Raw genomic sequence first — 14,467 nt, 5'->3', positions numbered from 1 at the left:
TGAATTAAGGAAATTTTACAATAACTCCTAATTAGACTAAGGAATAATTGCCATGTGTCAGGCAGCATGACAAAGCTATAACCACTAGCGAGTCCTACTGATCTATTGCTTATAGATATGGTGACCAGATGCCAGTAATCAACAAAAACAGCATGCCCTTTTATAGGCACTCTGTATCACAGAGGCTGGATTAATCATTCAACAAATAAATTGCTTATTCATTGTGAAAACAGTGGTAGATAAAAATTGTTTGAGTTTGAAAATGTTTGATCCTTTTGAGACTAGTAAAAAAGAGTTTCTGTTGCATACATACTTAAATAATTATTTTACCTTTTTTTTAAAAAATGCTCAAAAGGTTCACAAATATATTTTTGTAAATTGTGAAATAATCTTACTTCTCCCCAGCTCCCATAGTTCCATCGTGGACAGTGTCCAGAATCACAGCGTCTTGACTCTGGTGGCTTTGTTGCCTCATCACAGTAACTAGCACTTATTCCATCCACATCTTGACACACTACAACCCGACGTTGGAATCCACCTGCACAAGTACTAGAGCACTAATAAAACATAAGGCAAATATACATCTTTGTTAGTTGTGAAGACACTGCAATGTACAATATATTGCTTAAATGAACTTGAAAATAAGAAAGTTGGAAATTGGCACTGAACTATACATTTAAAACCCCAAAAAACAATTTTGTTAAAGGTCTAAGCGTTCTAAATTTTAAAATCAAAATAAGTTGTTTTTGATTAAACATATTGCTTTTCAAATAAAAATGTATATTTAAGCTTACCAAATAGATACTGTACTACAATGTCATTTTCAGAAATGTTAAAAAAGATAAGAGAGAACTCTAATGCATGCAGAATGATGAACATAGTAAATACATTTTAGTAGTTTGCTTACTGCTCCCCATGGTCCTGTTCTCCACTGGTTTCCTCCTACAGAAGGATGGCTCCATTGATTTACATTAACTTGTGGGTGATGGCCCCTGTGTATTGGAGGGTAATCTAGTTCTGGAAAATGGCTTGGATGGTCATTCATTTTAGGAATATGACGATAAACTGGAAGGCATGGTGGCATGTTACACTCTTGCTCTTTGGAAGGACGGCTTTCAGGATCACAGTAATTCTCGTCAATTTGTTGATGGTAGTTGACACAGACAACTTGTCTTGTTGCTATTCCATTATCACATGTAACTGTGCACTGACCAAAAATTAACCCAACACTTGTGATACAACATAACATAAAAAAACAATAACTAAAGATATTCATATTTACTTTTGAAATTAATAAATGTATAACTATTTTTTTCAGGGCACGGACAGTCTCTTCATATACCTCTACATAGCACTTAGCACAACGACCCAATTCTAATCAGAGCCTTTAGGCACTAACATAATATAAATATGCAGCAGCAGCAACAACAAAAATAATACTTACGGGTGACCAATTTCCAGCTTGCCACTCTCCACATGGACTAAAACAGTTTGAAATCTCAGGTGGTCTGGGTAAGTGTGTACAGAGTGATTCATCAGCAACTCCACCATAAGCATCCCTACAACTCACATAGCGAGCACGGTTACCTTTTCCACAAGATGCAGAGCACTATGAAGCAGAACAATATATGTTAATCATATTTTATTAGATCAAAAAATCCAAAATTAACTTGCAAACGTAAGCATATTTAGTACTATCATGATTTAATACAGGTTTTAATCCATAAATTAAACACAAAGAGCCAGATTCCAACCTCAATTATACTGCTATAAACCCAGAGTCATAGAATACCAGGGTTGGAGGGGACCTCAGGAGATCATCTAGTCCAACCCCCTGCTCAAAGCAGGACCAATCCCTAAATTTTGCCCAAGATCCCTAAATGGCCCCCCTCAAAGATTGAACTCACAACCCTTGGTTCAGCAGGCCAATGCTCAAACCACTGAGCTATCCCTCCCCCAAGTTACTCTTAAAGTAACCCAAGATGTGTATTTGTCTCAGCCTGTATCACCTTTCTTGGCCTTTCTCCATGGTGAATAGCTCCCTTTCAGGTGTAGTCTTGGGCGCAACTGCTAGTGGGGAAACCTTGACAGTGTGGCTCTAATGGAGCTGTGCTGTCGGGGAATGAGGGGTAGAGTACTGCTAGATGGGCCTGACATGTGCAGCTTACAGAAGGGCTATGGGCTTTGGACGTGCAACCGTAGCTGTTTCACATGACTGTATATGTTAAGATGTAGTCCTCAAAATATATGATCGCATTATCATGTAATTATTATTATTTTCTACAGTTTAGATATCTATAGGTAGCTTCTTCCTATACTTTTCAACTATTTTATAGTGAGACTAATTTTATTGACAATGATAAAGTATATTTAGGGTCTGATTTATAATGTCATTACTCTGTTTTTGACACCAGCAGAAATCTATGAGGCCCTCCCTGATGTGTTCATATCTCAAAAACTGTCCAAGAATTGGGTCAAAGGCTTTTTGAGTAGGCATCATCTCAACCCGGTCTCAATTTCAGTACACTTTGCACGGCACAGCTAAATTAGACATGCATGCATGTCTCAGTTATACACTTTATGAACTTACACAAAAATATACAGTAGCAGTGCATCTTTTCAAATGTTCATATCTCAGATAAATCAAAGCCAATTTTTACCAGAGTACTCAGACACTTCTTTGCAATGAAGTTTATTGACACGGAAAATTACAACTTTAACCCCACCACTGTTCAGCAGTACAGCTGTTTAAACCAAAGGCATCAATAATCCTTTTATAATGGGAAAAATATATATTTTCCCTCTCCCTATGCTTAAAAACTGGTGAATCATTTTTTGCACAGCTGACCCCCAAAAGTTCTTTTGAGAGAACTCAGATAGAAAATTTCAGACAGAAAGGTAAAATTTAAGTTCTAAGCACTGAAAAATGGGACAGAATGGGAACTTTCTTAACTATATAATTAGCTACTATGCTCACTGTAATATATTACATACTGGGGTCCATGATCCATATCTCCACTGAGTCACCTTCCCTATAATAGGAAGCGATGTCGTCCATAATTTTGTGGTTTCTGGACAAGGAGGCATTTCACAGTCCTTTGAAAAAAAGAATAATGTAAACTTTAAACATATTTTTCAGAACTGCAAAAAACAAAGCAAATCACCATTATATTATGGTAACACTATTTTTCAGTAATACTGTTCTCTACTTTTCCATAGCCTTATTCAATGGTGTTTAAAAGAACATTTACCCCATATTAATTATGGTTCTTCAAGATGTGTTGTCCACACAGATTCCACTTTTGAGGATAGATTCATAAAGTACCAGATTTAGGCACCATTAGTATTCACAAAACCCCCATTCAGCTGCTGCCTAAGTTTTTGCAGTACAAGTTCCCTATGTGCCTATTTCTCTGCCTTATTGGCATCTGGGTGCCTAAGCAATAGCATGATCCACGAACTAGGGGAAGATAGGCGCTAACTCATCTGTGGGGCTTGATCAGGTAGGCATGCTCAGAGACCACCTAACTCCATACAAAACAGCCAGGAGGAGGAGGCACAGGAGCTTCCTGATATTTTTTAGCCTAGCTGTGAAGGTAATAACGCAGGATGTGGGAGACCACCAGCTCAAGTCCCCACTCTGCCTGATGAGACAAGATTTGAATAAGGAGTTGCTACCTCTCAGGTAAGTGACCTAATCACTAGCCTATGGGATATTCTGGTGCAGGTTTCCTTCAATTCTCCTGCTGAAGCGATTACAATTTGGATAAATTATTAAATAGTCATTGGGCCTGAAAGAGAGAAAAACTCCATAGCTGGTAGGTAGGGCATTCTTCTGAGAGGTGGAAGACCCAGGATCTAATCCTCCTGCTCCAATGACCCTTGTAGAGAGGGGAGAGGAAAAACCTATCTCGACATAGTCCTTAGTCTGCAGATTTTTGTTTTGTTTATTTTGAGCCTATGAGCAGAGACAACTTATTTAAGGCTAACAATGAATTAATAATGAAGTAACTAGCAGTAAGTACTCTATTATTAGTAGTTAGAACTGTATTAGCTAACTTGCTCAGTCCAAGGAAGGCGGACACGATCTATCTCACAACCACGGGCAATAAGAAGAAACCGAGTCTGAGTTGTGGCTGCCCTGTCCTTTATGCCCTCAGCTACAGGGCACAGGCATGGCCTCAGCAGATACTGTTATTCAGAAGAATCTGATCTCCTGTGTATGTGGTGCATGTGCACCAACTGTTGAATCTGTGGGGACAATCACTTGAAGCAGCAGCTTTATTTCCACATTTCAATCACTTATTACATGCTTATACATTTGCTAGGCTTGTTTAAGTAGCCCTCTTCTGCAGCAGCCTGATCCCCAACAGCAGTCAAATTAACTCGCTGATTCCTCTTAAATAACTCTTTCGCCAACGTTATAATCAGTCAGCCCTATGTTCTTTGTCTTCCGTGGGCTGATGATTGGACTCAGCCCTAGGAGTTTGCTGGTGTTCTGGAGCTGTACTGGGTACTTAATCCAGTGGCTGGATGTACATATGAATAGACAATCCTATGGACTCCAGAACATTTGCATTATATTATTAGAAGGAATCAAAGATCAATTGAGTGTAACAAAGAAGCATTTTATTAGGGGAAAGGATAGGATTAAATTAAAAGAAAGGGAAGGATAGGAATCTGGAATAAAAGGAAAGGGCAGTGAATCAAGTTATACCAGCTTATACAACTGAAATATATTAACCTCAGAGATTCCTCCCGCAAGTAGTCATATTCCCCCTCTATTAACTAAACATGATCAGAATCCCACAACAGAGTCTGGCCCCTCCTGCAGGTGGTCAGCCTATGCATATAGCTCCATGCACTGGAGTGTTTTAGTATTAATCAAAGGTTCTTTTGACTGTCTGCAAAAGTCTTGGCAGTCCCAGTCATGTGCAGGCTATTCAGGGAGTGGTCGGCTGTCCAGGAATGTCAGTCAGACTCCTGCCCCGTAACGCCTTTTCTCTTGCTCAGCCTTCACTATCCAGATTTGAAGTACACAGTATGAACACTTAGTTTCAGTATAATATTCCCAGCCTCTAGGCTACTGGGAGATACTTCTCTGAAGGCCCCCGCCGCAAATGGCAATGAGGCTACATTTATATAATTGGGTTTATTTAAATAAAAAAACAAACAATTGTTTGCTTGAAATGCATTTGTTTGACTTACTTGACTGTCTCTAGGACGGGTAGCAGCATTACACTCTCTGTCATCCTCTAAAATAACTCCATAAGTGCCAGTAACACATTTGACTGCACGCATTTGGTATCCACGTCCACATGTCACAGCACACTGTTAAAGACAACAATTTTAGTTGCTTCAAATAGTTTAAAACTTGGTCATCATTTTAAAATGATAAAATTTCTATTTTTAAACAACATCCGTGTAACAAGAACAGGAATGTAATAATCTAGAAATATTTTTTTTTCCACAGTCCTTTTTTAAATTTAAATTTATTCTTGCTCTAAAAATATTCTAATGATAATTTAACAGATGGAATAACTTTAATATTGAATAATAATTCTGAATACCTACTGCACAGGAGCTAATTTACATGCTTAATTACCATACCCATAATTGTATTCAATGCATCTACAAATGAAAAGTTATACATAACTTGCCATTTTATGCACAATTAGCATTATTTAATCTATTTTCAGAGAACTGCTTGTCTAAAGCCCTGAAAATCAGACCCCCATTTTACAGCAATTGGCCTGCTCAACAACTATGGCTAATGCAAATACAGTAAATTTATATCCCCGATAACCATCTTTATCCACAATCATGTCCCCTCCAAACATTGCTCAAGTCACAGGAAGTGCCCCTTTGAGATCCCACTGAATATCAAACCTCACCCATCCAACCCCAACCTCTCTCTCGGACAAAAAAGAAAAGCAGCAGTATTAGAAGAATATGCAAAAACACCCTTTGTGCTTCTCTAATCCTGATAATATTCAGGCTTCAGACTGCTCCAGACATAAATCAGAGCAGCCCTCAGGATGCTCTAATTTACACAGGCAGGCAGCAGCTCCAGAGGCCACTACAGCATTCAAAGATTGCAAGACACAGGGATGTCCTCGTCATTTAAAAGGCACAATGGATATATGCCACCCCAAGCATACCCCCAGGAATCCTCCAGGGCTGGTTATGCTGGCCTTAGGCAGAGTGACCATATGTTGTGGTTTTTCATATAGTGTCCCAAGAAATTATTTCAGGATCATATCAAAACATTTGGGTTTTTATAGCTTCAAAATTTTTGTTTAAGATCCATTGTACACCAAGCAGAATTAACTTTCTGTACTAGAAACAAACTGCCAATGAAATAAGCTTCCAGTGTGATAAACATTGTAGGGAATGAAGTGAAAAGTCAAATCAGTATAGATCAGTGGTCAGCAATGTGCAACCCGCATGCTTCCCGCAACTCCCATTGACCGGGAACGGTGAACCACAGCCACTGGGAGCTGTGGGAGGCTGGGCCTGCAGAAGGTCAATGTAAACAAACTGTCTCGTGGCCTGCCAGTGGATTACCTGATGGGCTGCAGGTTGCCCACCACTGGTGTAGATGCTATGAAAGCTGTTCTTTTGCTCAAAGCTTTTATTTCGTTATATACTCGTTCAGGACTCTGAGTTATCAGAAAAAAATCCTGTATTCTAAGAAATATGCACATGTTGTTAAGTCAGAAGTTGGCAGTAAAAATTGCAGTTTATCAGTAGATGCCAATTCATGGAATTTGGAGTAATGTGAATGGAGAGTTTTGTTTTGTTGTTATTTCATGGATTTCTAATTTGGCAAATTTCTTGTAGGTGTTGTATCAGAAATGCCAAGTACAGCAATTGCTTACATGGAAAAGTAATATTATGAAAGTATTTAATGGATTTTGAGCTCATTTTAATGCAATTTAGCAGCTGGAAATGAAGAGAGGCCAGCACCGGTGACAGATCATTAGCAATTGCTCTGCAGACTCCCAGCACTACACTAAATTTGAGGAATTCTGCCTTGGATGGAGAGAGATTAAATAGATTAGACAGATGAAAAGTTCTATAGAAGTGAAAAGTATAGTTCAAGGATGTGCTTATAGGCCTCTTCTCCACAAGGTCCCTGCATCTCAGAGGTAAAAGAAATATTATCATATGTTTTCCAGCTCCCTAGCTACAAGTTCTCACTGAATATCAGAGACTTCTTGTGAATAACCTGAAAACAATGCTGGTTTGATTATTCAGACAGGGCTCCACCAAATTAAGGAACCTTCTTTTGAACTATTTTTCAACTACTTTACTAGAAATATCCCTCTTTCAAACGAATACATCCTATTTTGGAATTTTGCAGTATATCGGATATATACCAGATATATGCCTTTAGAAACAAAGCACACACTGCTAAATTGTAAATACACTTATTTTAATTAAAATAAATAAACTGTGCATTTTTCCTAAAGATTCTATATTACATTAAGCAGCCAGAGATTCTTAACAGTATCATTTGCTTGGCATATATAGTCTTATATTTTAAATCAAGGTTGCCCCTAGAAGTGCAGATTTGTCTAGAAATGACTGGCTGGACATTTACCACCAATATGACTGCTCTGGGAATTGCATCTACTTTCATTAATTTTAGGTTAGCAACACATTTTACTCAACACACATAAAACATGCTGAAGTGTGACAGAATCTTACAACCTTAGCAATTATATTCCAACAGAAAATATTTTAAAACTTTGTTGTTGCATGATCATTCAAAAGTCTGGAATAGATGAAAAAAGCAAAAATGCGTATGTACTCACTGATCCCCATGGTCCTACTTGCCAAGATGCACATTCATGAAGTTCACATGATCTTACTGATTCTGGTCTAGAGTTTGGATTACAGAAGTTCTCTCTCAGTTTTTCATCATTCAGTTGACACCATACTTGTCGATGCCTCATTCCCTTCCCACATGTCACAGGACACTGCAGAGTGGTAACATTAAATTTGTCAGCTGATAAAAAGTATGAAAAATAAATGAATAGATTCACCTTTTCCAGTTATTTGTTGGACTTCAGTTAATATATAGCTAATCACAAAAACATTTTTATAGTTTAATACAACCAATTCTTTATTTTCTTGCTTTCTAACCAGTTCAAGGATATACCAGTCCAATGATCTATAAACATTTCCCCAGCTATAAAAATGTGAATACAAATTAAAGTTCATTTACTCATTAATATTAAATTAAAGTATCATAAAATGTATACTTATCATAAATTATGAAAAAACATATGCCTTAACTTCCAGAGGAAACATGTTTAGCCCATTCCTAATTCAGAGAAAGCCAGTATAATCTACATGAAAATATAAATAATAATGTTCTTTGCTTGATTGCATAGTTTTTATTACTTCACAAAAATTAGTGGTAAGATATTAGATAAAATCCCTATAAGAACCCTCACAGTCTTGCAATAACATATCCGGGAAAAACTGAATTACTGGTAAGTTTTTCACAAGACATCAAGCAAGCTATCAGGAGAGCTCTGCAAAATTCTAGCACTAGAATATGCTATATTTAATGTACAATGAAAATAACTAGTAAAACCAAAACTGTGAACATTTAAAAAGTACTGCTTACATTTAAAGTAATTTTTAAAGTAGTATAATAATATCAAAGGAGCCTGAAGTTTTGCGTGATTAGTGTTACCTCACTCCAATCACTAGTAGCCCAGTTTGGACATAAAAACTCATTACAGTTCTGCGTTATAATCCTTGGAAGCTCATGACATTCTCTATCAGCTAGCCGACGACCAAAGTTGTTCACACAAAAAGCTTCTCTCGTTCTTATGCCTCTCTCACAGCTCCTGGAACACTGGAATATAGAAAAAAGTAAAACAGAGCACAAGAAATATACTGTAACAAAGACCAATTCAAGCTACATTAAAAATAGATCCATTGGGCCAAATTCATCCCTGGTGTAACTCTACAGAACTCAAATAAATATCTCAGAGATAAATTTGTTCCTTTGCTGTTTAGCTCCATGATATAGTTCATAAACTAATGTTAAGGCTGCAATTTTATACCTTATCTTCTTAAAATACATATAAAACATTATGTTAATAGAAAGCAATTTAAGTTACAAAATAAAGCACTTCCAAGTTAGGAAATGCCAGATTTATGATTGCCCGTGTAGCCTCTTGCATCCCTCCTGTGTATTGAATGATGCAGGGATTCTGTGGAAAAAATAGTATATGATCATGCAATTAAAGACTAACATAATGCATATACACAAGGAGGCAGAATTACAGTTGCATGGACAACCTTAATTCTGGCATTTCCTAACTTTCAAGTGCATGACTTTGCCATCAAAATAATTTTCTTTAAACATAATTTTTGTGTGTAATTTCTTAAGTATTTTTAAAAAGTAAAAAGTTAAAAAAAATTATCTTATATATGAGTATAACAACACCCCTGCCACTCTACATCATCAGCAGGGTTTGAACACTGAACATTCAGCATTGCTCTATCACAAACTGTTAGCACTTGAGCTTCAAAACTAATTACATTAGCTGGCAGAAGGAGAAGGCTGTTATCCCAGAGGAGGAAATAAATCACTGATGTCATGTGGTAGGTCTTTTTTTCTTCTTCTTGTTTTCTAACCAATGCCCAATTCAAGGATATACCAGTCCAATGATTCATTAGCATTTCTCCACCAACAAAAATGTGAATATAAATGAGAGTTCATTTACTGGTAATGTTAAAGTATCACTCATGCTAAAGGAGTTATTGGAGAAGCCTAGCTTGGGTAGGTTTAGGGAGTTCTTACGGGAGGCTGGCCTGGTCTGGCTCTCTCTCTTGCCTCTCTCTCCAGAGGAAGTGAGCAGCACCTGCCCTAGGGGATGGGGAGGATGGGTTTCTGAAGCCATATGCTAGGTCCAGAGGGGTTACAGATGAAGATCAGTCCAACTCTTTCCCCCCGCCCTCCCACCTGCATTGGGAGCTGGGGGAGCTCTTGCCCTTTGTTTTGCCTGCTTAGAGGAGGATGTGACACTGGGACTATGTATCACGTTCATTGGGGTATGGATTGGGAAGACTCCAGCACTACAGCTGCTCTGACAGCTCCCAGTTGTTCCCAATGTAGTTTGTGCTGGTGCTGTGATGATGTGGTTGTGTTCAGTGATTTGGCATCCTGCCAAAATTTTCCTGAAGAATGAAAGCAAGAGACGCAAAATGGCAATTTTTAAACTGTTTATAACTCAGCTAAACCAGAATGGAAATGTAACTGGGACAAAGAAAATGCTCTTCTCTCTGCTGAATTTCAAAGGCCAGTTTCAAACAATCAAGGTGTTAGAGCTTCTATAAAAAAAGTTTCAGTAATCTTTTAAAATAGAAAGTGTCAGGAAACCTAAAGATAGGGTTTGCTACCAATTCCCCTATAACAACTCATATTTTCCGAAGATATTTTTCTTTCGGTTACTTAAAAATCAGAGCAAATTACTATCAGAAAAAAATCAAAATCTAGTATGAGCACTAATCAGACGAATTGCAATCGTACAATCACAAGGGTTTGAATTTGTACCTCTGACCATTCCGTGTAGTGCCAGCTTGTTAACAGACAGTCACCATGACAGGGTTCTCTGATTGGTGGTTTCTGCTGATCAGCGCAGTATTTATCATCCACTGGAACACTCAGTCCTTTTGAAACAGAGTACTTCATGCAGTGGATGTCTAAAGACCGATACCCTGGGCCACACCGTGATGTGCACTCACTTTTGCCAATATTATGCCACCTACAAGTATAAACTGTTATATAAAACTAAATATATTTTAATAAATACAAAATAAATGCATTAAGCACTCAGATACTATAGTGAGGAATGCAGTATAAAATCGATTTAGGCAATAGATTAAATAAATTGAAAGTAAACATAAGGATTGAAATTTTCAAACCTGTCATGGGGATTTAAACACACAAACTGAGGGTTTGCCTACACAGCATTTTGGACCGAGCAAGAGAGAGCCTCCCAGCCCAGTTTGACAGACTCCAGCTAGCAGGGCTCATACTAGTGCTCTAAAAATAGCTACATAGACAGCGTTTTACACATTGTGGCTCGGGCTGGAGCTCAGCCGCTGAATCCTAGGGAGAAGGATGGACTTCCAAACTCGAGCTCCAGCCCAAGCCACAACGTCAAAGTGCTCTCTCTGTACAGCTATTTTTAGAGCATTAGCACGAGCCCTGCTAGCCCAAGTCTATTGACCTAGACTGGGAGGCTCACTCCTGCTTGCTCCAAAATGCTGTATAAACATACCCTGAAAGACTTCTAGACAGTTCTTTTCATTAACAGAACTTGTGACTAAATCCCTTGGGTGATTTTGAAAATCTCAATCAGTGATTCTAACCATGTATTATTTGAATACTGCAACCTGGGCATTCCTGGTGCACCAGCAATAGAAGACTGGGCCCCAAATGATTTCCTATTGAGAGTATAATTCTTGGTGAAATTCAGTAAAGTCAGAGTATTTTGGATGCTGGGGAGGTGAAATTCAGCCCCCTCAACAAAGATCCAAAATAAATACAATATTTCTTAGTTTCACAAGTGTAAATCCAGAGTGTGACTCCATGCAATCAACTCATTTTCTTTTTTTAAAAGGCTGGAAGCTCACCTGTGCATAATACTTTGTTTAGATCGACAACTACAAAATAGTTAAGTGTTAAAAGAGCCTTTTCATAAAAACATCTTTTTACCTTAATTCACACTCTGTGTTGCACTTTTCAGAGACTGCTGGTAGAGGAGGTATATTTTCACATCTTTGGTCAGACACTACCAAGTGATCGCTCTTACGTATGCATGTAACTTTTCTTCTACGAAGACCTTGAACAAAACATTTGGAAAAGTTTAAAGAGCTAAGAAACTCTCTCTACTTGCCTCCCTAGGAGTCTCACAAGTCATCGCTGGTCCAACCCACACAGCTGGTCACACCCTGGAAGATGTTGATTAGGGTTGGCCAACAAACAAGAATTCCATTTTGTGAGAAATTTTAAGGTTTCAGAATTTACTTTTGTTTCTCATCAGAACCTGAAATTTTTTCACAAAAAAAGGGAACAACCTGAGAGAGAAACAGAGAGAGAGAGAGAGAGAGAGAGAGAGATCCCCTTAGCCCAGAATAGCCAATACTCCAGTAGTTAGGGAACTCACCTGAGATATGGAAGACCCAGCTTCAAGCTCCTGAAACTGGTTCCCAGGTATCTATCTGGAGTTGCTCACTGTCTTCTTTTGACCAAAAACTCCAGCCTGGACCTGAGAAGCCTTCCCAAAGACAGTTTCATTGAAACAGCCACAGTTCCATAAGAAGCTTAGGTTTTGACAAATCAGCATTTTCTGACAAAAATGCTTAGTCAAAAAAATTCCATATCAGTTCTTATGTTGATGTAGAAGACAACACAATCCAGCTACTGCGTCAGCATCACCTGATTAAGGCAGTGGCCAGAGCTCTGCTTACTTCCAGGCAACTAGAAATACCCACAATCCTATCTGATCAACCCTATCAAATTCCAAAGCATGTTAAAAGATCACAGTACTCCACCTACAGGCAAGGAGTTGAGAATCTGGAGAGGTAAGATAACTGTAGCATGATGACAGCTATCAACATTCTGGCCCCCAAATTGCCAAAAGGCCAAGAGAACTTTTCTTTCTATCTCTGCAGAAGCTGCCAAATTTCACCCATATGAGGTATTCACGGTGGTAAACAGCACCATCAATTCTGACCACCTACAGTCCAAAGCAGAACTTAGCACCAAACACTTCATGAAAAGATCACACACATTCAGGAAGTCTCTTAGGCTTCATGTAGCTAATATCCCTTTGCCAGATAATAAACAGCACTTCTGTTCCTTAAATTCAGCCCATTCACTCCACAACTATAGAACATTCTGAAGGAGACTCAACCAAAAACCTGTGAGTCTAATCCAGGCCCTTTCTGGTTCATGAAAAAGAGTCACAAGCAACTAATATCCCTCTGACTGAAAGGACCAGTGTCTCTTCCTCTTTCAGACATACAACAGTCCTACTGATAATGAAGAAATCCATGTGGCGGTATATCAGAACTGACTAACTACCACGCCATATCAAACTTTCCACTTCTGAGAAAGCCCAGAGAGAAGCTACCCAAAAGCTGCTTTCAAACTCATCTAGCTGCAGCCAATATTCTAGACCTAGCATAATCTGGATAGAGGCCAGGACATGAAACAGAAACAGCATTAATGGCACTGATGGATTATCTCTTGATGTCCACAGATGGAAGGCAGACATCCAATCTCATACTCCTGGATCTCTACAGCAGTACGATCAATCATGTGAACCTGCTGTCCTGCCTAAAAGAGGAAGCAGGAGTCTAGGAGAATGCAATTCCTGGAGGGAATCACCCAAAGGGTAGCAATGAGAAACTGCCTCTCTACCTGTGGAGTGCCATGATTAGGGCTCCGTGTCTTTTCACAGAGGTCGCGGAAGTCACGGCGGGAACAGCTGTGGGGGGAGTGGGGAGCAGCAGCTAAGATTTAGTCAGGGGTATTTATGGTACAAGTCATGGACAGGTCATGGGCCATGAATTTTTGTTTATTGCCCATGACCTATCCATGACTTTTACTAAGAATGCCTATGACTAAATCGTAGTCTTAGCCATGACATACATCTACACTGCAAATTAAAACCCATAGTGATGAGTCTCACAGCCCGGTCAATTGACTCAGACTCGTGGTTAACCGTTGGGTTAAAAATAGCAATGTAGACATTCCTGCTTAGGTTAAGAGCCTGGGCTCTGACACACAGTGAGGGGGTAAGGTCTCAGAGCCTGGACTCCAGCAAGAACATCTACACGGCTATTTTTATCCCCACAGCCTGAGCTGCAGCCTGACCTGGGCTCTGAGACTCGTTGCTGCGGGTTTTTCTTTATAGTGTAGACATACCCAAAGGGATCAATTCTCTCTTTAGTTCTATGCAACATCTACACGCAGCAGTGAGACATCATGGACTCAAATGCCATGCACATGCAGATGAGACATAGCTTTTTGTTATCCTCTGCAATGTCTATTGTGTGGACCTCCTGGTTATTCATAACAAGCTTGGATATGAAGCTTAATCCATGATAGGTTTCTTTAACTGAAAGATTTTACTGAGCTTTCTCTGACTTTTAGGAGATTCAGCTAAGGTTTAGAAAACATACAAATGGCTCCTTTTGTTGGCGCTCTGGCTTAGTTCATGTCAAGCAAGAGCACTAGCCGTATCAATCAGATTCTTGTAAGGCAAGTGGCTAGTCTTTTATGAGATTATATAATGCAACCATTTTTGAGTCAAACTGCGTCCATAAATATAGAAATTCAATTATTACTGCTAGAACTGTTGTGAAAATGTTAAAATAAAACAAAATAAAATACCTTTCTCTCTATATAAAATTTTAAACTAAATAG

At 38.7% G+C, this 14,467-nt stretch overlaps 1 protein-coding gene across 9 annotated transcripts in view; it reads right to left on the bottom strand.

The window, feature by feature from the left end:
- ADAMTS20 (ADAM metallopeptidase with thrombospondin type 1 motif 20) overlaps window positions 1–14,467 on the bottom strand; it is a 207,484-nt gene that overhangs the window by 85,021 nt on the left and 107,996 nt on the right. For all 9 annotated transcript variants that reach the window (XM_075124403.1, XM_075124402.1, XM_075124404.1 and 6 more), the window contains 9 exons: window positions 11,750–11,876; window positions 10,583–10,793; window positions 8,711–8,875; window positions 7,821–7,985; window positions 5,209–5,331; window positions 2,995–3,096; window positions 1,445–1,609; window positions 908–1,207; window positions 396–557 (listed from right to left, as the gene is read on the bottom strand). In XM_075124403.1, coding sequence (XP_074980504.1) covers window positions 396–557; window positions 908–1,207; window positions 1,445–1,609; window positions 2,995–3,096; window positions 5,209–5,331; window positions 7,821–7,985; window positions 8,711–8,875; window positions 10,583–10,793; window positions 11,750–11,876 — 1,520 coding nt within the window. The remainder of the gene's footprint in view (window positions 1–395; window positions 558–907; window positions 1,208–1,444; window positions 1,610–2,994; window positions 3,097–5,208; window positions 5,332–7,820; window positions 7,986–8,710; window positions 8,876–10,582; window positions 10,794–11,749; window positions 11,877–14,467) is intronic.

The sequence above is a fragment of the Caretta caretta genome, chromosome 1 (assembly GCF_965140235.1).
Source record: "Caretta caretta isolate rCarCar2 chromosome 1, rCarCar1.hap1, whole genome shotgun sequence".
NCBI classification, from domain to species: Eukaryota; Metazoa; Chordata; order Testudines; family Cheloniidae; genus Caretta; species Caretta caretta.
The sequence above is the reverse complement of the archived record's forward strand: the minus strand, read 5'-3'. Positions and strand labels throughout refer to the sequence as shown.